At 44.8% G+C, this 26,400-nt stretch overlaps 1 protein-coding gene and 1 long non-coding RNA gene across 2 annotated transcripts in view; both read left to right on the forward strand.

Annotated features, from left to right (window-relative positions):
• Nucleotides 1-19,369, forward strand: part of LOC119404730 (gamma-interferon-inducible lysosomal thiol reductase) — a 59,108-nt gene extending 39,739 nt beyond the window's left edge. The window contains exons 3-8 of the mRNA XM_049419376.1: nucleotides 13,780-13,932; nucleotides 15,510-15,587; nucleotides 15,742-15,837; nucleotides 16,992-17,148; nucleotides 18,448-18,456; nucleotides 19,353-19,369. Of these exons, the coding sequence (XP_049275333.1) occupies nucleotides 13,780-13,932; nucleotides 15,510-15,587; nucleotides 15,742-15,837; nucleotides 16,992-17,148; nucleotides 18,448-18,456; nucleotides 19,353-19,369 (510 nt within the window). The remainder of the gene's footprint in view (nucleotides 1-13,779; nucleotides 13,933-15,509; nucleotides 15,588-15,741; nucleotides 15,838-16,991; nucleotides 17,149-18,447; nucleotides 18,457-19,352) is intronic.
• A 1,350-nt stretch (nucleotides 19,370-20,719) lies between these two features.
• Nucleotides 20,720-25,244, forward strand: LOC125759800 (uncharacterized). The gene is made up of 2 exons (XR_007417494.1): nucleotides 20,720-21,326; nucleotides 23,410-25,244. It is a non-coding gene; the product is annotated as an uncharacterized LOC125759800 (long non-coding RNA).
• The last annotated feature ends 1,156 nt before the right edge of the window (nucleotides 25,245-26,400 follow it).

Genomic DNA, 26,400 nt, shown 5'->3' on the forward strand with positions numbered 1-26,400 from the left:
GGGTGAGCGACGGAGCTTTCCTGTTGGTCGCCTTCTCGCGCCACACATGGTTCCGATGGTTCGTATAAATATACGGTCTTTATATAACAATATGCATGTATAGTTGCAGGAAAATAAGATCCACAATACTGGGTTTCTACGTGAAAAAAAAAAAATTTCATGTGACGTCTGCCCCACTGTGCTAAATCTTTCGCCACTACGCCAGCAACACCACCGGAAAAGAAAGAGAGAGAGAAAACAGGGAATTGCGTACTTCTCTCATTTCGGTACAGGGTAAAAAATTCGATCCAGCAAAAAAAAAAAAAGAACGAAAGAAACATCCCCTGAACACATATATATGGCAGCCGCTGGCAAATCAAACAACACGACGCCTTTCCGCAACCACAGTGCGTGGCGGAAGCGCAAAAAAAAGCAATCTCGGCCCACATGAAAAGGCTTTTAGTGTGGCCTTTTGTCTATCCGTACCGATCTCACTCTCAATGCATCGAGGCGGTGTATAGTACGCGAAACTGGTTTATCACTGGGGATAACACGGGTCGCTGTAAAAACGGAACTCGGATCTCGCGTTCGTGCTCTCGCCGAATTTCCTTTTACGAGGTCTAACAACGGACGCACGCAGAACCCTCTCACATACGCTGAAGGCCTGTACCTGCCGACACCAGTCATAGAACAAAGCCTTTTATTAATGCGAAAGCCTTACACGACTCATCAAATGCGGGAATTGACCGTCAGTGGCGTCGGCTTCGACACGAATGATGCAAAAGAATCATGTGATGGCGTCACCATATGACGTTATCATGACGTCACAGGCCGCCGGAATTTGTGGCGTCAATATGACGTCACATAACGCGACGTCACATGACGTTACCACAGGACATCGTCGATCAATACATCGAGTGAGAAGAAAAAGATGGCTTTCGCCTTCGAGTCTTTCTTAAGTGAATGCATAAGGAACCCTGCGAGTATTTTTTTTTTATTTATTTTTTTTTGAATGTATACTTTTGTACGATAGCTTGACTTTCCTACCTTCTATCAATAGAGTTTTCCTTTCCAAACTTTAGTTCAGAAAAACTTTTTTTTTCCTTCTTCAAAATGCAATAATTTAATGTCTATACAACGCTTCATATTAGAAAGCACACCAGTCTCGAAGTGAGATCTCTATAGGTCACGAAAAAGAGGGAGTGGCAATCGGAAGACGGGTTCTCCGATGCCATCCACCCCTCCAACTGCGGCGTAGTTCAGTCGCAAATGCTGCGACATGCCAAGGCGACTCCCGGCCGATAAGGAACTGGTTCGGTATCGCGCAACGTTTCGTTTCTCTCTCTCTCTCTTTTTTTCTTCTTCTCACTGTTCCACGTAACAAGGGAAGTCGTTCACTTTCGTCCCAATCGTGAGACGCGGGCGAACGTGAGTTGAGAGCGCTCGATAGAGCGTGGCTATAAAAGTGAAAGCGCCTCTTCTGTAGCTCGCACTGTTTTGTTCAATGTATGTTTACCAAACAAAAAGAGAGAGACAGGGGGAGAGGGTTTCGCAAAAAAAAATAGAAAGGAGCAGTGACCTCGCATTGTGTGGCTGTTGGATCGTGGAGCTCGTTTGGTTATAGTCAAACTTGCTTAATGCCATCTAACTGGTTTGTCTCTTCTGTGAGTGTCTGTCTAGAAGTATACACGTTGCTGGGCTAGCCGGTTCATATCCAAGTACAAGCCACAAATGTATGGCTGTTCTTGCGCAAGGAAATAACGAGGGAAGGGGCCAAGGGATGTGAGTGTCGTCTTCCTTCCTTTCGTTGTTCAAACGAATCTTGTTACAGCCCACAGATTCCGGTGGCGGCGGTAGTACGCGCAAAAAAACCGGGCGCCGTCGAGCGTACGGGAATTGCGGCCCTCGAAGGTTCTCCTATCACTCGCGCATTTGTAAGCGCCGATTTCCAATAATCGACTGCTCCCTCGATCGTGGGCTGGTCGACGATCGACCGTTTCTGATACGGCAGTCTGATCCATAGCTTCATCGAGGTGACTTGCCATTCACGTCGCCACATATCATCGATGCCTGGATACGAACGCATGACCCCGTCGTTGTTGCCCGTAGAAACGCCCGGTAAATTTGCACTTATCCAAGGGCTACGGGCCGAACAAAAGAAGGGCTTGAGGCCGGAAACAAAGCCTTCGGTAATGGGGACATGCCATCGTCGCACGTGCTGTATAAACGTTGAGACATAACGGTCTGACGCTTCCTCTTTGTTTGCCAACTGTCGATCAATCAGTTTGTCTCTCTCTCTCTCATATATATATATATATATATACATACATATATATATATATATATATATATATATATATTATATATATATATATATATATATATATATATATATATATATATATATATATATATATATATATATATATATATATATATGAATGACTCCGAGCGGTGCTTTTTATAAACCAATATCCTAGGAATGACGGCATGCCGTACATACATCAAGAAATGCAATGCAATTTACTTCATGATTTATTCAGCATGCCAAACATGTAAATCCAGGACCTTATATAATGAAAAACATAATCTACTTGGCAGGAAGCCAATGCACGCGCCCACCGCGTTTTCTTTTTACGTTTTGTGTTTCGTACTGTGCCTGCCATGCAGAGTGACCAACTATGCCAATTAACTATCTAAACTATCGTACACTATATCTAAACCGTCACTTCGTTGATGAAACCAATTTGCCTTGTCCGGTATAGTTCAGTTGTTGTGACAGAGATTGAAAAAACGTACGTTTTGTCTCTTCGCTTACTACCCTATATGTCAATAAGTTTAATACATTAGTTGTACTAAACCCCTGCTCCAACTGTCGCTTCGTCGATAAAGCAAATTTGCCTCGTGTGATACACGTATCCGTGATCGCGAGTGTAAATACTAAAATACGAAAAGAACAGGTAGACATCTCTTTAGTTACTGCCCTCAATATCAATGCAACGTATATCACTGGTACTAAAAATAACATTACCAACCCTAACTTTGACGATGAAAGCAATTTGCCTGGTGCATTATATCATTTTGATTACGGGGTTAACTAGCCTAACTTGAAGGGGAAAAAAAACGCGTACTTTCACTGTCCTAATTAAGTGCATTTTATGTCAGTGCGTTTACTATTACTAGTACTAAAAACAACTAAACCAAACCGTCACTTCGTCGATGAACCCAATTTGCCTTGGCCGGAATATCACTCTGTTTTGCGAGGTTAAATACATCTATCTGAAAGAGCGAGTATTCTGATCCCGACGGTCATGGTCTGTTCCATGTGTGCGCAGTATGCAGGCATCTGCTACAGTATGCATGCCTAGGATTCATCAGCAAAGGCAATTAACACAAGGTGATTAGTAAGGTAATTACGCGACTGTTATTTGAGTGGCAGTTGATCCGACTGACGAACTTAAACGTTCATTATACAGGACACGTGCGTGCCAGAAAGTTGTGCCGCAGCGCGGACGCTTCCGTTTCTTTTCTTTTTTTCTGTTTTTGCATGCGGAATTTTCTAATTTGTTTATTTCGAATGCGCAGTAATTTAAAAACGTTCTCATTATGACTTGCTCTCACGTTTAACTACAGGGAACGATTCTGAGAGATGCTGCGAGAAGCGCAGCCTGCAGATCATATATCAGACTAATCCGCACATGTTTTAAAGGAAGTGAAAGTGAACTAATTGAGTGTGTACTGCACTGTTTTATCCAAGGCAATCGTAAAAGGAAGAGGGACGAAATAATCGCCGCTACTTAAAAAGGAAACCGTTGCATTTTTGTACTCTCTGAACGCAATACGTATACTCGCGGCGGCGCGTGGATCCGGCGGCCACAGACCACTGCGTCTGGTGCTCCTTAGAAACGATCCACCTTACACAACTCCGCATGCCACCACGTGTATGCATATGCTTGAGACTGCATATATATTTCGTCTTTATTTATGCATGCGGTACAGTACTTCCGAGACCGGCCCTCGAAATAGACTAAACAGCCCAGCTCGTCACTCTCTCTCTTTCCAGTAGCTATTTTGTGCCCTTCCATACACGCCTACTATATCTCTGCGCATCAATTGCGTGCAGCGCGTCCAACGCTGGGGCTAGGGGAGTTACATACATTAAGCGGGGGGGGGGGGGGAGGGGGGGGTTCAACAACCCTTCATGTATGGTCTTGGGTGTTTTTTACGTGTACATGTATATATACGCGTACACATGCAAAATTGCAAAATTTCGAGAGAAAGGTTCGAGCCCCCCCTCCACCCCCCCCCCCCCTTCCCGGATACGCCGATGTGGCCGATGTAGCATTTGGAGTGACACACACACTAAAAAATGCACGCACTACGGATAGTGTCAACGACAAATTTCGATTAATGTGGCATTTGGAGTGAAGCGATTTTGTTATAACGAGAAGTCGCTGTGCGTATATATACGTAAAGTCGCCTCTCAGCTGCACGCACACAGCGCTGCACGTAATAACCATCATTATCATGATCATTCTCAGACTGTCTATGTACACAGCAGCATGAACGCCTCTCCCAATGACTTCCAGCTTAGCCTATCCCGTGCGAGCCGATTCAATTTTATCCCTGCGAACTTATTAATTTTGTCAAGTATATAGCTGCAGGTATATACCGTAATTCTCGAAGCAAACAGCGCGCTGCATGTTACTACAGCGTCACATGCGTGGGGGCCGACAGCACTTACGCTACAGTATATTGTGCTTGAGCGACCCGTTATGGAAGCTTCAGAATAGACCGGACCCCGCCCACCCTTCTTCTTTTGTTCTTGGTTTCGACGTCTTGCGACGCTCTATAATAGATCTGACTTCCTCCGTCGAGAACGCACACAGCTGGGATGGAGGGCGCGCGAGCAACCTGTCACATCGCTTTGTTCGTGGCTGAACGCTTATAATAACCCTCCCCACTTCGTCACATACGACGGCTTATACCACAGTCGTGGTCCTCGTCATTGTGCGACCCGCGCCATTGTCGTGTGCAGACGTCATCCCTTTCGCTGGGTCGTCGTCGAGTACGATATACACGCGGACGTGGCCGCAAGTTCCACGCGAGTCCTGCGACTTATGCGCGACAATAGCACACACGCCGGTCCTTTCAAATCCCGAACTGGGGTGGCGGCGCAAAAGTTTATTTGGAAGTATGCACTCAATATACTCGCTGCAAGCTATAGTTGGTTAATGTTGTACATGTAGGTGTACTGCGCGATTGTGTCGCGCAGTACACTTACATGTACAGGGTCGTCCACACATAAGGTGAACACCGCGTCAGTATTTAAGAACTCATAGAAGCTGATCTTTAATACATAATTCGGAAAATTACAATGGTGTTTATCGACACCATGATTAGGTGTCATGTAACGGACATTTCCCTCGTGAAGTGTAATGAACCTTCTAGTTTTTCCGGCTTGAATACTACTGAGGCCTCCACCTTAAATGTGGTCGTCCCCGTACACATATTCTCGTCGTGCAGAAAAAAGGACATGATACCAACTGTTGTGGTAGACCGCGCTCTTTCGAATTGGGTACTTTTTCCCGCACCTTATTGTGGCTGTGTGACGCAGTACAGTTGCACGTTCTTTGGAAGAGTGTGCCCAGATTAAATATGTAGACAGGTTAAGTAGTATGTAACACTACATGCGTGTGAACTTTCGCTCCTTCACCTATTTCTGCACGCAAGATTTCTTGAATATATGATTCTATTTCCACGTACGTCGCTGCTGAACTAGGGCTCAGAATCCTTGTCAAGCTCAGTTGAGCTTTTTCTTGTGATGTCTCTGCTCTTCTTATCGAAGTGACTGATTGATTGATTGATTGATTGATTGATTGATTGATTGATTGATTGATTGATTGATTGATTGATTGATTGATTGATTGATTTACATCACCGCGTGCAAAGCGCATGCGCCCGCACGCTCGACGCCAGTTTAGACCCCGCCACTCTTGCCTTGAGCACGTCGGTTCGGCGCTGCGGCCTCCGAAACGCGTTGCTTCCCAACAGTCGGCGTGGCAAGCGCGTAGAACCTTGAATAGGATGCTGTCCGAAACATGGCGTCTACGAAGTGTTTACGGCTAAGAAACCGCCTCCGGCGCATGCATATATAGTGCAGCCAAAGCGTAGAATTCTTTGCTGATGGGACGTGGATTCTGATGTCAACAATATATAGCCAAGAGCAAGTGCTGCGCGACATTTCAGTGCTGCATCCCGCATCCTCTTCCAAGCAACTGCATGCACCACGCCGCCACGACATGAGCTAAAATTTTCTCCATTTGGGTTGCTTCCTTGCATGCAGTAGACCTGTATGTATTCCATACCCGCCGCTGTGGTCTAGTGGTTATGGGACTCGACTGCTGACCCGAAGGTCGCGGGATCGTATCCCGGCTGCGGCGGCCACCTTTCGATGTAGGCGAAATGCTCGAGACCCGTGTACCTAGATTTAGGTGTACCTTACAGAACATCAGATGGTCGAAATTGCGAAAGCCTTCCACTACGGCGTCCTTCGTTATTATATCGTGGGTTTGGAACGTAAAACCCCAACATAAGAAAGTAATGTATGCATTCCATAGCGACGAATAACTTGTTTTGTTGAATGTGATGGTGAAGCTGATGATAAGGACAACACGACGATACTTGACACACTGGACAGCCGTAGTACAGAGACCCCCACGCGTCAATCCTCTTCCGTGCTCTTAAAGCTCTTGCACGATATATTATACATATATCTATATAAGTAAGGCTATGCAGAAGCAGCACGTCGGCCGCGTTCCCGCTACTGCTCTCTCTAAGCAGAAGAGTACGAGTGTTTCTGTTGTCATAGAGATATCTATAGGGGTAACGCAGGTGGAGTGTGTTTACGACAAGAAAAAAGAAATGCCGGTCACTCCACAAGGTCACGTCGCACCTATCTAGAGCTCGTGAGCGCGCGCAACCAATGGCATATGTGTTTGTCGCGTAAGCAGCTCTTATATCCACTATAGTTGTCCTTGTTCGGCAAACGTTACGAGACAAGGCTTGTCGCCAAGACTATAAAGATGATCCTCTCGAAGCTCTCGCCTTTGAAAGCTTTGAGAAACTGATCACCTGGGCGGAATGTATACACCTGTATACGCAAGAACATGGACGGTCTTCTTTTTTTTTTCTTTCTTTTCTTTTCCTTTTTTTTGCATTTCGCTCTTATCCAAATGCGGCCCACCTGAACCGGGAATTTAAGCTTCGAACTCAGCAACACGACACATTCGCCTGCTATAAGCTGTACCGCAAGTGCAAGTGGCGAAAAAAGTCACACTGTCATCAGGTTCCTTGTCCCTCTACAGGGCCATTGGTTCTGATGTTCAGAATGAAAAATGAGTTTCATAGACGATAGACCCGGTGTCCCCGACGGAGGACGAGTATTGTGGGACCATCGGTAAATAACCTACAGCGTTTTTTTCCCTTCCTTGAGAAGGCAACGTGTCGACGACCCGCACGAATATATGTGCGTCACGCGCGACATTGCTCTCAGATCTGAGGGGGATATGCATTCGCCTAAGACGACTCGACGGCGAAAGCCATCTTCGTCTTTTCTTCTTCTCAGTCGATCATATTTATCCATCCCCCAGCCCTGAAAGCTTCATGCACCGAATGCGGATTTGCACTGACTCCAAATCGGAGGCATCGCACCTTTCTACACCTTACGTGGTTATGTAGCATTGCCTCCAAGATCCGCCCGCGTTTAACAATAATTTCTGGGGCTTTACGTCCCAAAACCACGATATGATTGCGAGCGACGCTGTATAGTGGAGGGCTCCGGAAATTTCGACCACCTGGGATTCGTTAACGTGCCCCTAAATCCAAGTACACGGGCCTCTATAGCATTTCGCCGCCATCGAAATGCGGTCGCCGCCGCGGCCGGGATTCGATCGCGCGACCTTCGGGGTATCATTCGAGCACCACAACCACTAGACCACCGTGGCAGGTATCGGTCCGCGTTTAACCAAGCGACCATGTCGTGTGATGACGTCAAAATGACGTCATAGTGACTGCACAAGTTTCGGCGAACTGTGACGTCATGATGTCGTCATATGTAGACGTAACCACATGGCGATGATCGTGTTGACGCCAACGCCGCCGACGATCAGTTTCGTGTTTGATGAGGCCACCTACGGCTTTCGCCTTAATAACCAAAACGCGTCCTTTGGAAACCGGCGCGGGTACCACACGCCGCTCTTGGGACGTGGCCGCAGCCGTGCAGAGAGGCGCGGCGTCGTCACAGCCATCGTTTATCGGTCGTCGCCATCTCGAGTGTCCGAGCGAGCATTCCGTGCGCGTCCGGCGGAATTTCCCTTTCAGGACAAAAAAAAAAAACAGAAAGAAAGAAAAACCGGTTCGCGCACAATTATTGGTCGTAAGCCCAGTGCAGTCGCCTGCCTTGCCGACACGTCTGACTTCGCCGTGTGGGTGCCACATCAGGTCGCGGACGAATGGGTCGACAAAGCGCGCGTAAAAGCAAACATTTGGACGAGTTGGTGCGCGTCAAGGCGTCACAAGTTACAAGTGGCGTAGCCACGGGGTGTCACACCGGGTGTCACGCCCTTTGCGAACCACAGAGCCCAAGATGCACACTCGACCACACTTGCCTGCCCGGCCCCCACTTCAGATCAAGGACGTGCCCATCCCTAAACAAATTTCTGCCTTGGCCACTGCTTGTTACTGATGCATGATGGAAGGGTAAACGGCGCAACTCCAACGAAGACAATATTGAAGCGTTTGTCTACTTTTTCTTTATTTGCGTCCGCGCTAAAGCTGCGCTGTGTAATTTTTTCCAACAGGTAAAAACGTACATTCCATTTTTCTTTACTTTAATATATCAAAAGGCGTGCGAATATACGAACATTTCGAATATCGAATCAAATATTCGATTCAGTCATTGAATCGAAGAGCCGTTATTTGTAAACACGAATAGTTTAAGAACATATACTACAAAAAAAAAAAAATGTCAACTGCACCCACATAAACAGGATATCGCAAAAGTACTACGAATTTCAACCTCGAGAGCATAGCATTAGGCAGAGTCGTTTGATACTTCTGGGTAAGCATTAAACACGAGAACTTACGTACGTAGTGCCACACGTTACTTCGCTCGGAAAGCCAGACTTTACAGGCTATGCTATACAATCACATGCCCTCTCTGTAGAGTTATGTGCGTGCTAATACGCTTATTTAGTTCTGACGCTCCATTCGTGCTTTTAAAGCGGAAATGATGAATACTTAGGCGAACATCGTGTTTGGTGTCTTTATTCAGTGCTGCTGCTGTAACAGCAAATAGTCAACACTTTAGCAAACGGTTAGCATCATTTAGCAAATACTAGCGAAAATTAACATAACTTAACCATACTTATCCACCATTAACCATCATTAGCCAAAATTTAGGCAATATTGTTCAATGCTTGCAGCTTCCGATGAAATACGGTAGGCATTTAACATCACCTCTCACTGTTCGCCGAAAATGAAGAAAGGGGGGCGGGGATACACTAAGGCCATACAATACTGCAGGGACAGTTCGTTTCGTCTCTCGCAATTTGTTTTTCCGTGTTACTCATATTAAACATTTTCCATGGCACCTGTCTCAACTCTAGCATGTGCTTTGTCAACTCTGTCGACTTCGCATTTGCGCGTAATAGAGGGGGGGACGAAGAGAAGGGGTTGGGGGGTAAGGTGGTCTGCAGACACGAACCCAGACACGGGCGGAGCAATCGTACACTTTCAACTCTCCCCCCCCCCTCCCTCCCCCCCTCTTGCTCACGCTCGCGTAGTCACGACAGATGTTCCATAAAAGCAGCCAGCCGAGTGCATCGTCATTACTGGGTCTAGGCGGAGGCACTGGGCGGAGGCCTCCCCCCCCCACACACACACACCCGGCACGCATACGCTCGCGCATACTTTTTCCTCGTCGTATTCCGCCGCAGAGCGTACTGTTTATATAGCGATGTACAAAGGACGCATATATCGTCTAGGCTGAAAACGCCGCATATGCGTACAGCGTGTTTCTTAGGGTCGACGGTGTAAAATAAAATCATAAGTTCAGCGACAAGCTTCCTACAATAACCGGCGGTAGAGTGACTGCGGACTGAGAAACAGAGAGAAAGTTCACTCGCCGTGAATACAATGACACTTATCAAATCAATTATTTTATTGGTTTAATTTTTTTACGGGCATATGAAGGCTACTCCTAATAAAAAAAAACGTTTTTGTTTCTTGTTTTGATGGAACGTAATTTACTAATACAGCTAGAGGTAAGCGTTCTCACCCAGACTCAAGTTAACTTCCGAGGCTGAGTCTTGGCAGACTATAGAACTTTAGTCAGCCTGAGAGCGAGCCCAAATGGGTAAAATTTTGGCGAGTCCAGTTTTAATGAATGTAACTAAAGTTTTAATGAATGTAACTCCGAATGTAACTAAATTTATGTGTATCGGCCGCGAGGCCCTGCATATATATCTAAATATTCTCATTAGTAAATCGAGGGCTGAACAAGGCAGACACTGTTAGTAAGGCGCTCAGCAGGCGCCTCCGCGGGAGCCACGTTCCCACAGTGAAAGCGAATCGTCATTCACGCCTTGTCTGTAAACTAAAGCACCTGTTTCGGGGGCTTTACTGTAAACTAGGACCTCCCGCCACCAGACGGGATTTGAAGCGTAGTAAACTTGATCTGGCAACTTACTTCAGTACAAGCCGGCAAGGTGGAAGAAAGGTTCACGAAATTGAGGAAAACTTCAGGAACCCTTCCCATATCGGGAAAACTGCGTGCGCATGCCTGACGTACTACTTTTTTTTTTCATTCCTTCGTTCTTTCTTATGGCATTGGTCAACGCTCCCTCCTAACTGTTTCCGTCGACCATGCTGCGCATTATTATATATACCTTCATCCACGCGCTTATCAGCGGAAAACTTCCGTTGCTGCAGGCAACAACGACGGTAATGCGTCCACGTCCAGGTAACAATGAAATGTGGCAACGCAAAATGACAAGTGACCTCGATTGCCGTATCAGAAAAGGCTGTTTGCCGGCAAGTCCACGATCGAGAGAGCATCAATTATTGGAAGACGGCGCGTACAAATAAATACGCACGCGACCGGCGCGCCTTCGAGGGCCGCACTTCTGTACACTCGTCGGCGCAGGGTTTTTCACGCGCGCGCGACAACGCCGCCCTTGAAACCTGTGAGTTATAGAAGCTTCGTTCAAAACTGTCGTCTATCGACTATATAGAACGAAGCTACAAAGGAAATCCATGGGTGCCTCTCGGGAAGAAAGTCTCCTGTTGACGCCAAGTTCGCCTTCGTCCGTGACCACGGAAACCAGAGCCTTCAACATAAGCGCTGTCGTCCGGCGTGGTCGCTTTGTCATCCGAGCTAAGCAGATGGCACAGCGGCCACACCTCGCGAGAGTTGGAACAGTTTCAAGAAGCACTGGCGACTGCGCTGCACGGTACTGTTGGAGCGAGGCGGACCGGTCGGCACAAGCGCGCGCACGTGTGAAGCGCTACACACGGAAGGCGCACGCACACCGAGGTCACGTGAAATAAGCCAGTTCGTGCGCGCGCCGTGTTCGCATGACGTCTGCCTAGCTGCGAGTGCCCAAAATGAAAAGCAACGACCCCGGGACCCACACCTGGTCCGGCTGGACCGGCCTTGGCGAGGAGGCGGGAAGTGAAGCCGCCGCCGCCGCCACTGCCGTGTTGTCGTCCTCAGCGATGCGTATTCGAGTGGTCACTTTTGAACGAAGACGCTGAGCAAAAAGAAGTTCTTTGTTTGGCAAGGGCCACCGGACGAACGGACAAGGGCAACGCTATCCACGCATATATGGCGGCCCGGTTCGTTAGAGAGCTCCCGTGTACAGTAGTAATCATAGGCTTGCGCACAGGTGGGGGAAATATAGAAGGGGGGGGGGCGTAATTCCGCCCCTTACCTTTACTGAGTCGTATCTGTCCCGTCATTGTTTTAAGTGCAAGGTTATGGCGATGCACGTTTTCGACGGTAATGGCGACATAGATGTCGCATCTACACACCCCCCGAAAATTTTCAATTCTGTTTGTGTATATGTACACGCACACTTACACACGCGCGCACGAGCATACATAAAGTATAGCTGACCCAACCCCCCCCCCCCCCCCAAAAAAAAAAAAAATCTGGCTACGCTGCTGACTTCTAGATGAATGTGATTCGGAGCATGCATAAAAGAATATTTAGAAATAGCGAACTACAAGTTAGCGGACGCTGCACACGTTCAAAAGCATTTTTATAATGCCCACGCATGCGTGCATAGTTCTTGTTTCTGGCTTGGCAGACGCCATGCGCAGGTTTACCCTGCACGACAGCTGGTTGGCGAGGTAGTTAAGCGAATGCAGTGATGACGCATTTACGCTAAGGAGAGATGAGGCGGCACACCAGGTCGTTGTACGAACATGCACCTCCCCCCTCCCTTCCCCCTATTTCAACCGCTTTCCCGCCGGGTTGCATCCAGAATTATCCGCCATATCGCAGTTGGTCTTTCGACCTTAGCCTGATACAATATACGACTAACGCAAAAAAAGTCACAGCTTCGCCGCAAGGGTGAAGCAATGGATGCCACAGAAACAACCAGTATTTACACGATTGTAGGTCGACCCATTTTATCAAAATTTGAAGTCCGAAGTTGGGGGGTCGACTTACAATCGAAACGAGTTTCGATTGTAAGGTCGACTCTAGAAATCCGCGCGTATTACCGCGAAGCTAGCTTTTCTGCATAGCTTGCAAGCACTGCCGTGAAGCCAGCTTTGCACGCCGGAATTTCAGCGACATCGAAAATAAATTTTCTTAATGAAATGCTCTCGCACTTTTATTTTTTCTCTTGATGTGCGATTTTAAGGGGGTCGACCTACATTCGAGTCGACTTACAATCGTGTAAATACGGAAATTGGAATTTCACACGAACAACGGCAAGCGGCTTACTCCTCCAGCAAACACGGCCGCTGCAGCAAGCGAAGTGACCTTCGTGAGATCTATGGCTTCAACGCTAACATTGCGATGAAAGCACAACATGCAGAAAGCTATGGGCAATCTGTTGACACCCATCCCCTCAAGAGATAAGCGCGCGAACACAAGCTGCCATGTAGGTCAAAGTATACGCCGCCGAAGGTGCGAAATACGGGCGGGGCGACGCGCTGAGCGCGCCCTTTGGCCATTTGCGCAAGCGCGCGGGTAATAGTGAACAACCCTGTGCTGCGCTGAAACACCAGAGATATGTGCGTACCACCAACGGTAAATGGTGTATATAAATAGCTAGCGGTTAGCATGCTGGAAGGCCTATGCGTTGTAGCCGAGTGGTTTAACGCAGGTTCGAAAATTTCTTATATATATATATGATAGAGAACTTCTCCTGGCTACCGTAATAAAAATTGTGAAGAACTTCGTACCACAATATACGAAACGAAACAAGTATTTATTTTACCCTAACAGTTTCGGCTGGCAGTCCAGCCTTCTTCGGAGGATGTAATTGAAATATATATATATACACACACACCGATACATATACGGAACGGCACGGCGGTGCCGACGGCGATGGCGAAAACCCGCCGAGAGGGTCCATATAATCGCTATCACAATAATAAATATACCAGTTTGTATGCAAGGCACGTGGCTACAAAATAATGTACAGCGGAATTTAAGGCAGCCACAAAAACATTGTCCTTACTGATGTCACTTACTAGTTCTTCTCATCTGATTCCTGCTTGCAGGCATGCGTGCACGACCCAAAGGTTTCTGTGGAGGTCTTCTACGAGACGTACTGTCCAGACAGCAGGAACTTTGTCCTCGAGCAGCTCAACTCGACGTTCGCCGAGCTCCCAAACATCATGCAGCTTCAGCTCGTCCCATACGGAAAGGCATCTGTAAGTACGCAGTCTATAGTCCCACATTTTCCGCTGTATAAGCCACGGCTGTTTACGGCGACAACAGCTGCCGAAATGCTAAACACCGCATGGCCAAGCAACGCTGCGGCCAGCTCTGCACAATTCGAGTGAATTTTCAAAAATGATGCAAGAGGGAAACAGGAAATCATTTCACAGGTGCACGTAGATTGATGAAGTTCGTATTTATTCAAGCCTTCATCTTAATTTTGGTTTCGTAATTCGATGAGAAGGTGAAGTCCCAGGCGCCACTTCATTCTCTTCTTATTTTGTGCAAAAACCCTCAGCACCTGCACGATAGCATGGCGTCATAAAATACAGCAGCAGTAGAACTACTAAATTACCGATGGCTGACCTGCACTTGCAAGGTTGTTGAATGTTCTGTTTTTCCTTTCTATTTTTCCTTTCTATTTTTCTTTCAAACAAACACAGTTGGTAAGCATTTATCACTTGTATTACCACTTCGGGTAAGTATGGGACTTTCCACTAAATATTCATTTGTTTTAATTTTCACTTTTTTTATATGCGTTAGCATTTGCAGTGTCGCAGTGGAAAAAAGCAATATGTATGCAATCAGGATTTAAAGAGTGACCGAGGTAGAGGTATGTAGGTGATCTATAGAAGAGATATAAAGATGTTAATGCTAATTACAAACTAATCACTACTTAATGAATTAATTCAACTGTCTAAATGGAAGTACAGGGCAGAGTATTTATTAGAAATACTGTGAACCATCTTTTGATAGTCATTACAGGGGAGGACAACATCTCGTATCTACATAAGGTAGACACACACTTATACAAATATATGAAAACTATATTACAACCTAAGAAGACACACTTGAGTCTCAAAACAATAAAAAACTCAGTTATTCATACAACATACCACATGAATGTATATTAAGTAAGCTCATCAATTAATTAACATTATTTTTATTTACTATATCATTTGGAAGCCTATTTCATGCTTGGATAACATCAGAAAGAAAAGAAGAATATCGGTACATGTACCCATTCAAGCAAAGTAAGTCTGGATCACTCGTCTATAATTTTCCCTTACATTTCGTTTTCTAGGTAATGATAAGTAGTCATTTTTATGAGTGTTGGGATCACCTTCAATAAAGCGAAAACGAATCTTTAATCAACTATTAAGCCCGTGTTTGTGATACATCTTTGCAACACTGCTGTAACTGAGGGCCATATTCTGAGAGGATGACTTTCGGCAACAGGGTCGCTTCTTCGATTGACGTAGAATCTTGTGTCCAATGCACTGAAACGACTACTTGCCTGCCTTGCCTCAACCGGCCAATCAGCACGCACTGAAAGCGATATTACGGCAATATCCCCAAAAGTGAATGTCTCAGAATAAGGTGCTGAGTCATGAAATCAAAGCGGGAACGGAATTGGATCACTGGGAGTCACGTGACGGAGATGGAAGGTAACGTCAAGAGGGGAGAGAAAAGTTTCAAGTGATGTAACCGAAACTTCGAAAGGTTTCCTATGTAAGGCTAACCCATATTCTCTGATATTTTTTTCTTCCTTGCCCCTCCGTGCTTCCAGAGGAGAGAACTGCCAAACAAGTGGTACAGCTTCGACTGCCAGCATGGAGACAAAGAATGCTACGGAAATCTGTTGCAAGTAAGCACCACTATCTTATAGTCCCGTCCACTCGTACACAGCACTACACACTGGCACATGAGCACTGAGAACTCAACTTAGCACACAGCAACATAGCGAAGTCACTCGCATTTGCTTTATATTACAGTTGCTCTTGTTGTATTTTATCTTACAGACATGCGTAATAAAGTACTACCCAGAGCCAAGCCAACACTTGCCCCTCGTCGTGTGCATGTTTTCGTCCAGAAATCCAAACCGGGCATATGAATCGGTGAGTGAATTTTTCTTCTTGTTGATAGCCTTCCTCTTGTAGGGTTTGTTCTTATTTTATTCTTATCATTCTTCTTCTAGACATCTGCTCTATTGCAGCTGGCTCAGTCAATTCTGTGCCATTGCTGTTGTCTGTGTACCCTGTCATGTGATCACTTATTTCTGCTTCCATGCTTCCTATCACCAACTTCTATTTCTATTGCTTTCGTTGTTGCAATAAGCTTAGTGCATTTCTTCCAAACAGTGAAGCTGAACCTCCTGGTTCAGCTTTCGAGAGAGTTACTTATATCAGGCATCATGATGGACGTTAACGCTAGCTGCTGATCTGTCTATCAAGGGAATTTCGCACTTCATTAATAGAGCGTGCTGGCTTCAGAGTTTGGCAACTGTGCACTGAATGTTGGAAAACTTCAAGCGAAAAGTTTCTCACATCATAACGACGACAAAGTATTAAGAGCAAAACCCAGCAGATACTTTCCTTCACAAGCCTGTCACATTGTCGTGATGTGATGGGTTTCTGTCGTTACCACAGAAACCGCCTGAAGTGGCGACAAAAACCCATCCTGTCACTACGACAGGACAGCAGCAAATCGTAGTCTGATGCGAGATGATGATGATGATGAGGTACCCTGCTGATGAGACGAGAAGAGCTATCCCCTTTCAACGACAAGGCGACAGATCGTACATGCAAATGCGAATTTCCGTCTTAAGAGCACTTCGCACGCTTCAAATATGCGTTTCAATTCAGACAGAAAAAAATAGAAAGGTATTACAGCATAATTATATTCTTTAATTTTACGTACCAAGCCAATACGAGTTTACTATCAAAGCACCAAACAGAGGGACACCTCAGACAACTTTGGGCCGCCTGGCGTGCGCCTAAATTTTACACATTACTTTTTTTTTCACGCCGTTCAATGAGGGGCCGCCGTTGCCGGAAATCGAAGCCACATCATCCTCAAGCTTAGCAGTGCTATGAGGTAGCCTCTAAGTCGCACCACAGCGAGCGATAAAGAGATTGGTGGTCAAGAAAAAAAAAATGCTGCACTTTTTACTACGCTGATTTAGCTGATCGATAAAATAGCAAACATGTGAACTATTGCTTTTCTTTTTTTCGTAATTACAGCGTTCTTTCGTTTTTATATACATGCGCAGTGTGCTAAGAAGCAGGGTTTCGACACCGAGGCTCTGCAGAAGTGCGTCAACGGCAAAGAGGGCAACGACCTACAGCTGAGATTCGCCGAGTGGACCGAGAGCGTCAACAGCAAGGGACGGCTCGAATTTGTTCCCTGGATTCGCATGAACGGGGCAAGTATACACACTTCTCACGACATCGTAGAACTTGTTACAAACCATACGACTACGATTTAATGTCAACTCTGCGATGTAACACACGCGGTGTTGGCTCCACTGGTCTGTTATAATCGCAAGAGCAGTATTCTGTGTTAGAAGTGCGGAATGGGCTGTAGTCGGTGCTCGTGTCATTCGTTTCTATCTCGTGTAGATTTGTTTGCGCTGTTTTATACCCTACAATACTTTCTTTCGTTTCTTGGAGCAGTTGTATTGTGCTAAGTTTTCCGAAGAGAACCACTACATTGTTTGTCTGTCAAGTTGCATTGTCTACTTGACACAATGTCCACAGAAGCACGCTTCAATCAAAAGAATACAAAACTTGCACAAGTGCACTTGATGAAAGATGCTTCACTAAGATCTGCGAAACTGATGACTGATTTTTTTTAGTGATACTCAGCATGTCGTTGTTTATTCGCTCAATAACTTTTCATCTAAACCCTTTTCTGTCATTGTGCTTCAATACTATGAATATTTAGAAACAGACCCAGCTGTTCTAGTGGACTATCTTTCTTGAATAGTGATTTTTAGGCTTGTTGGTTTGACATCTTGCAAAAGTTCCGGAAGCGTGGAGCGCCTTTCCTGTTTATAGTTTCCTCCCCTTCTTTTTTAATTTTTGTGCTACCTTTCGCAAAAAGCATCTCTTGTCGTGTGCGCTTAATTTGGGCAAGCTTTGCATTCTTTTGACTGATGCATCTTACAGGGCATTGTACTGCAATGGTGCTGCGATGAGGCATACACAGCGCATGGGGTTTCAACGGAATACTTAGTACTAGGAACCGCTCGCATATACAAAAATATGGTAATAGAATTCTCGCGTGGGTGTACCTGGAGACCGCAGAATGGTCTGCAATATCAACACTGGTAAGGACATCTGGTGACACTTTGTGAAGAGACAATTTTTACGCCAGAAATTTTTTCTGCAGTCAAAGTAAGCAGTAGTATTGGCAAGGGTGATGATGTGGGCTTGCTAATACATCTTGGTTGAAAGTAGTTGGGCGCAGAAAAAGACGGCAACAAAAAAACGCACAATGGACAAACAGGCACTACGAACAATATGGGGTGATCAGCCTCACTCTTCACCTGCAGCTACAGCTAACTTCAGTAAGCTAAAACTCCCTACTGACAGTTTAACACAAAATGTACACGCTATTTCACTGCACACAGAAACGTTCCAGTTGAATGTAAGAAGTGTTATAATTTATGAACCGTATGATCGTTCAGCCTGAAATAATGTACAACAAGAATCTTTGCTTTACAGCACCCGGAGGTAAGTTTATCGCAGGCTCACATTTGGCCTACCACATACTTTGACCTCGTGACTTTGCCAACTCGACCATTACATAATGGCGTAGTACAGTTTCGCTGAATATAAGATGGAAAAATGTCAATAATTTTCCTAACACATTAGATGAAAACAGAAGCTTTCTACAAATACTAACAGGTCAATAGCTAGAACAGATATTGCAAGTCGGTTTTGTGGAAGCCTGAAAAGCAGACTAAGGTTCGTGAGATGAAAAAAATTGTCTACATTTGTGGTAGGACAAACAGTGTGTGTGTGCGTGTGTGTGTGTGTGTGTGTGTGTTTGTGTGTGTGTGCGCGCACGCACGTTTTTGCAGTGGGAAATAAACGTGAGGATTATGTTTTAGAAGCTCACCTAAAGTCACACCGGAACACCTGATGCAGTTAGTAGACAGTATTCCTTGCCCTACTGGGAGTGTGATGGGAACCACTTTTAATAATCGCAAATGAAATATCGCAAATGTACCTTTTGACGAGTTAATTCGCAGCAAGTTGTTCTTAATGCAATAGTAATACCTTTTTTTAGTCGCGGTGTACAGTTAACCATTTCAGAGCTATAGTGATCCCCGTTAAAAGATGCTGACATGTGTTCACGAAAGTTGCAGAAAATCCAACAGAGGCTTATTGCACATAAACTGAAGACACTTGGCAAGTATGAAATACCTTTCACGATGTTTTAATTTGATAATATTGTTACCTTCGAATGTCAGACCTGACGTAATCTACAGTACAATGACAATGACTACGCAATGTTTTTGTCGGCCTCGTGTAGCGGTAAGTATTGTAGGAGGTATTATGACGCAGCCTAAACACAAAAAGAAATTCAGGCAGAACCCAAATAAGGCTGTTGGCTATGCATGCAGGAGCATTCTTGCCCTGAAACTGAATAAAGAATGTTGCTGTTACAACAGTAGATAGCCTGCATAAGCTGACATCAGCCAACATTTACCATTCAGCCAAACCTACTCTTCACTTAAACAATATGAGGCAACATTAGGCAACATTTTTCATTTTCAGTTTATTAATACAAGTTGAACATACAAGAATTAATTACAGATAGTATGCAGACGGGCCAACGCTACCTGAAACTACCAATTGTTCAGCCAACCGTAGCCGTTGTTGGTCATAACTCAGCTAACATATGAGCCAGCACTAGATAGCTTTACTCAGTGCTGACCAGTGCTAGTAGTATGCAAGTAAGTACAGTAGACCAGGACGCCAACACTTGCTCTTCGGTGTTCACAGATTGTGGGCTGGGGGATCGAAAAGGTGGAACAGTGCGTTAATATATGCCTTCGCATACAAAAAGAAAGACAGTCCCTAGAAAGGCGATGCATTGGCGGCAAGATTCAGCCTTGTATAAATTCACGCGTGAGTTTTTTTAACTTAAACCAGGCGTGACGAAACGCGGGTGCACCACTCTTTCTAAAACTCTTCAAATCTTTACAACACGCTCCTTAGGGCCTGCAATGGCATCACACGAGCGCCACTGCATACACTGCCTGTAAATAGTTGATGGCACTGGTGCCAATGAAATTACACGACTTTCAGATTGCAAGGCCTAACATATTTTTCCTACAATTTTTAGCTGCCTAGAATTAACTGTTTAGATAAAAGGAGCATGCCGCAAATGAAACGCTATAAGACTGTTCGTGCGCTGCAGTTGTCGAAAATCGCGAGGAACAATTCAGCGCAGACCACGAAACGGCATCTGAGCAAATCTGCTGCTTCAAACGTATTTTATCTACCAAGCGTATACGGCAATCAATCTACAAATAGCATACGTGTATGTACATGTATGCGGAAACATAACGGTGACGGTGATTGCAGAATTTTGCCTGGATCGCACACCATCTGTGATTCCAATCGAAAATGGTATTCACAGAATTGCTGCGGACATTTCTGTTGGTTATGCTCGCGTGTGGCATCCGCAGCAATTGCGGGAATTGAGAGATCCATTATGTCACCACTTCATGCCTTAGCCGGTGACTGGTGAAGTACCACTGAAATTGAAGGTGGTTCGTAGAAGATCAATTGTCGCAGGGAATTATACCTAGTGGCACTGTGACAAGCATGTCGGTATTTTTGTGTATTTAAAAAGGCTTGAACCGCTATTTCGCATAACAAAATAGCAATGAGGTCTAATAATGCATGGCTGCCGGCGAGTTTTATTATTCCGAAAATCCCGCGAATATGAGAACGAGGCCGTATCCCAGGCGTACGGATAAAATGGGGGTGGTGGTGGGGAGCGATGGTAGCACGTAATTTATTTTTTTAATGCATATCAACACATGCCTTTAAAAGGTTACATATAAGCAGCAATATCCCTGCTTTATCAAATACAAACAAGGAAATTATCTTTTTTTACTTACATCTACTTTTCTTCTGACATTTCGTGTTACGGATATGGCTTGCTTCAGGAGCTTGTCTATTGATACGTTCTCGAATCAAGTACACCTGTTAGGTATTTTCGCCATCAAGAAACTTGCAAAGAAAAGTCCGGAGATCAGCGGGAGACACATTTATGCTTTTAATTTACTTTTTATAAGACATGACATAGCGATCGTGAAATGAGCCCAAGTTTACAAAGTTTTAAATTTTACGGAATATTATAGGAAGGCTTCAGATGTACCTTTATGCTAAGGAGCTGATTCTCCCCATTGTTCTATGACGGCTGTTTCTACAGACCTCCTTCATTTAGGTTTACAGATGTGTGATCGGTGTTGTCTCCCCAACTTCTCTTGCCACAGAAGGACAAGATGTACGATGCGTTCACCAGCTTCAAGAGGACGCTGTGTGACGAGTACAGAAGCATGGTCAACACACTGTGCACAGGGGTGCGTATACTGAGTTCATCCTGAAGCAGTCTTGCTAATGCACTTAGACTATGAACTGCGACCGCGGCTACACGTCAGCTGGCTGGATTAAGTTTATTTAGCGCTCTTTTCCACACAGGATGTTGTTGGTAAAGCACAATGACACAGCGTTCATATTCAAAAATAGCGATTACGCAAGAACTATGCCAGTCGTAACGAAGCATAACAGCTAGCGTACACAACAGTGCACAAGTTTATAAGTCTCATAGCCGAAAAATTTGGCATAGTCAGGCATAACATGAATGACAGCAAAAAGTCACGAACGAAATGTCACATGATGTCATGATGTGATGTCACAATGGCATCATAATGTGGGAAAACTTGTGGAATCATCGTGCCATCGTGCAGTGATGTCATCGCATGACATTATCACCTGGCCAGGTGGGCCAATCGAAAGCTCTGGTGGTGGTTGGGGGGGGGGGGGTTAACAATGCTGTCAATTGAGAACGTCAAAAGTAATTTAATGAGTTTCTTGTAAGAGCATACACTTTCACCAGTGCTCTCCTTAGCGTTGCTAAAGGAATGTCCAAGTGTTTATTTTAATGAGCAGGCGCATTCTTTGAACTATCACGAAGCCTTGTACTATTCCTCACTATAACTGTCACTGCTGATTGCCAGGCGTACTAGACATCATCACTCTTGTTCTGCGAGGCTTCTGTTGCACTTCCACAGCTTGAAAGGGCAGGATAGAGAGCCTTGATGTTGTTCTACATGTCAGAGCGTTAGAGGTGAAGATTTTTTAATGCTCTTTCTGGGCAGCATAAACTGGGTATATCGCATAGAATATGTTAAATCGTGCAGAATCAGAATGCGAGCGACGAAATAATGGATATAGTGAACTAAACACAATTCCAGTGTAATTCCCAGATATCTATAAACTTAAAATCTTGATTTACTAAGTTTGTCCTGCTGAGAAAATAATGAACTGGATTTGTCTCTGAAACAAAAACAGTCGCTTTCAACTGAAAGCTGAAGCACCGATTGAGATAGCACTGCGTTACCTAAACGAAGTAAGGTTCATAGTTTCATCAAGGCCATATATTGTATTAAATAATAACTTACTAATCATGTTAACGAGCTTGGTATTGTGCGTGCAGAGGCAAAGACGCACATATTTTACTCGATGACTGCGAACATGAGCTTTAATTCAAAACACTCACGTGGAGAACAATGCGAACAGAAGTGAAATGAGCAGTTATCTCAAACGCACTGCATTTCGTGTGTTTGAGATAACTCGTGCTGCAACACTAGGGGCACGGAGACAGAGCACAAGAGCCAGCCATTTCAGATCGCACAACATTTATATTAATCGTCACTGATTACTTGTATGACAGGGTTGCGCACTGCCTTTAACTGACCGTCGCTGTGCAAATCAACGGCTCCGCCGCTTCCCGCCCGTGCTGACGTGAGCAGGTGCGCTCTTCACCTGAATCCAAAACCACGGCGCGCACACCTCTAACCAACCCCCACTCACAGCGTGAGCACTCATCTTTTAAAAGACGAGTGCGCCATTGCGACGAAGGGAATTCCCTTCGCCACAATGGCGCATTCGCATCAATCTCATTCACCCCTGCTTGCCTAGCGCGGTGAGACGGTGCGGCACGCTCTCCTTTCATCCCACAGCGTTGCGACCGCAGGGCATGATAGCGCCTTGTCGCAGCGAACTTTACGTGGAACATCACGACGACGGCGACGGCAACATTTTCTTGAAGTGCCCTATAATTGCTGTAGCCATAAAAGCTAATAAAGAAACACCCCAACTGCAGAGCGCTGAGTATATTACTTTCCGCGGGATTCGGCTCACTCGTTCAGTGCGGAGTTTTTAAGTTTCCGTGTGGAATACGTCGATAAGTAACGCTGGTCTTTCTCAGAACTATGCGTAGCCGAGATAGAAAGTGGCTTGTGTGGCGGTGCGAAGTAACCCCACTTTTGACGAGTACTTTTAGAAGTTTGTTTCTTTACATAAAGGCTGCACACGCAGCTGCATGAGAACGAAAACAGTACAAACATGGCATTGATATTTTTTTTTGCCCTCTGAATGCAGGACACCCCAACGACGCAACCAATCGAGATTCCACAGGCCTGTAAAGTAGCTCTCTCCTAGGGACAGCGCCATACCGTACTGAAACTGCAACGACCGTTGATCATCTTGTTGAGCATCTAAACAAAACGACTTTCCTTTTTTTTTTCTTTTTTTTTTTTTTGCCTGGACTTTTCACGCCGCCAGCGGGACCAGTGTCAACGACCATTTTTGGACCGAACTCGGACATCATCGCACGATTTCTTTTCTACGTATACGTTGCTTTCTTTGTGTGTGCGTGTGTTTTCTTTTTCCTTTGCGAATGCTATGCACTCGCACAACGTGACTATAGTTCATTTATTCTATTTTCCAGTCGCACACTTTCAAAGAAGAACACTGTGCACATTGTATGAGAGAGCTTTAAATGTTACAGGCCTTTCTCCAGCTGACATTCCTGACTGCATCAAACGCACAATATGATCACTAAATATAGACGCGAAACAGCATCACTACCTTTTGTAAAAAGGGTTTCAAAGCACTCCGTGAACATCTCTCTCCTACTCACATATCAGAACCTCAATCAACAGTGCAGAGCGAGCTGTGTTACAAACTGTCTTTACATTGAAAAACGAATTATTACATGTTTCGAGCATTATTCTTAAGCACAAGAAATGGCGTATTTAATATTAAAAGTATACAATCTCCATTATATATTTACATGTAAAACACGAACAGGTGCACATGAAACCGTTTCAACGGAGATGCAGCTATGCTTACATCAAACACGTGTATTACGTTGTGGCAGTGACTTAACATGTGTCGGTCTACCTGTCAATAGCCATGTGAATACGTGTAGCTCCTGTGATGTGATGAGACTTTTGAAGGACCGGTACGCGCATAGATCCACATTTGCCGGCAATATGGCTTTCTGTGCGCGTGCAGTTCCTTCGGCTAGTGTTCGAACTGTTCACGATTGAGTGTGTCTGACTGCGTACTCGGCTTTTTGAAGCTATACTATCAGCAAAGCAATATTGCTTTTCAGCAAACGATGTACTGTAGCCGCTTCTGTTACAAGGGTGATCTCAATGTATACGTTACGGGCCTCTCAATTCCAATATTCTTGTTTATGTTTGACATCTTGGCAGCGTTGCCTGTTGGTTAGCAGAGTCCATGTAGCAGTGACAATTCTGCCATCTTAAAATGAGACACCGTCCTGGTAATCCTGATTATCATTATGAAGCCACGTGCATCAATTACATTATAAGCTATTCTTTATTTTTCAGCTCGTGTGAATGTGAACTGTTGGAACGCACCAGTTTCTACAAATGCACTGTTTTCAGGCCTCACACCTCCTGTGGGCTCACTCTCTTAATTGTTAGTGGTAATCGTTTTCTGTGCTTTTCAAAGTAGCTACAATTTCTCACAATGTGCTGGCACAGCTTTAAGATGACGGCAGTACTACTGAACAACACACGTGCCTGTACATACTTTGCACAGGCTGCAAAAAATTGTGCGCGCAGGAGCAAGTCCGGAGTTGCAAGTGACAAGTTTTTGGTGTTTAAGTTGTGGTTAGGAGGCTACGTACAAAAATTTCATGCACATGATTTGTACTGACTGGAAGGTGTGTTGTCAGTAGCTGTGAACGTACTCAAAGTAGCCTTTTACAGCTCTTCGTTTTAGCTGTCATTCTACTGTTTTACTATTTTTAAAGTAGACCTTGATGCAACCCTATCTGTATCGAAGAGAACTTTGCGTATTGAACAAATGTTATGAACAAAAATATCGAACATGTGCCCAATAAAACTGTAGCACGCGAAGTGTGATTGGAAGAATGAATAAAAATGTTTTACCCTCCTTTTCTTACTCTTCAGCATGTTCTTTGCAGTGTTCCTCACTAAATACCCTATGAATAGATGACACATCTGCAATTCCTGAATATATAATATGGTTTCAAAAGCAATGCACACTGAAAAATAGCAGCGTGACTAAAAAACTTCGTGCAGCACCGAAAAGAATGATTGAGAACATGTAATCAATGTTCACTGCACTGAAATCAGGAGACTATAAAGAAGCATGTTCTAAAATATGTAATTACTTTGCAAATACAATTTAGCAATTTACACCTGAGGTCATCCTTGCAGCATTTCCTACTGAACACTGATGTGTTCACTTTTTATACTGAAACTCGCAATACGGTGCGATCCACTGTTAAAGGGAATATGGGTGGTTCGCACACTGCCAGTGCCCTAGCGTAAAGGCAACTAAAACACATCAATTCACAGTACAGATATGCAGAAATGTGCCAGCCCCACCAACTGCAAGTTATCTGCTTTAAATGCACGAAAGTGTGTAGCTGTCAGTAGGAAAAAACATCACATGCTCTATAGATTCACGTTTTCACTCTTAAAAACAGTGGACCAAATTGCACATTTGCAAACACAGTCTAGAAAGACTAGATCCACCTACAACTCTGGTGTTACGGCTACGGTGGTCACAGATTCTATGCAGTGGCCACTGGTGTAAATCACGGGGGGGGGGGGGGGGGGGGGGGGAGTCAGGGGTGTCTTTACCCCCCTTGTGTTCAGGCTGGGGGGGACACACCTTGCACTGTCCCCCCTGAGATTTTATCTTTCAAATACCATATATTTAAATTGCTTGAGAGTTAAGCATAGTGCAATCAATTTTTTTTGTTAATACGTGTTTATATTGTAGTGTGCGTAGGCCTGTGTTCAATATCCCTCATCTATGTGAGACTACTGAAATCGCAACTGCCGCTTGACCGTTTTCGGAGAAGGCTCAATAGAACAATGCAATTACATGAGCTGGGAACCCATGCTCGTTGTTTAGAAATTTTATTTTAAAGCATGATTTTAATATTTATATAAATAAATATGAAAACAAAATGGCCACTATAGCGAGATGTGTCCCCCCATTGTGATTTAACTGGATTTACGCCACTGCTGATGGCTATCTTCCGAAGTGCAAGTTCATTTCACGGCCACGTTCGAATGAGAA

Source organism: Rhipicephalus sanguineus, chromosome 9 (genome assembly GCF_013339695.2).
Source record: "Rhipicephalus sanguineus isolate Rsan-2018 chromosome 9, BIME_Rsan_1.4, whole genome shotgun sequence".
NCBI classification, from domain to species: Eukaryota; Metazoa; Arthropoda; class Arachnida; order Ixodida; family Ixodidae; genus Rhipicephalus; species Rhipicephalus sanguineus.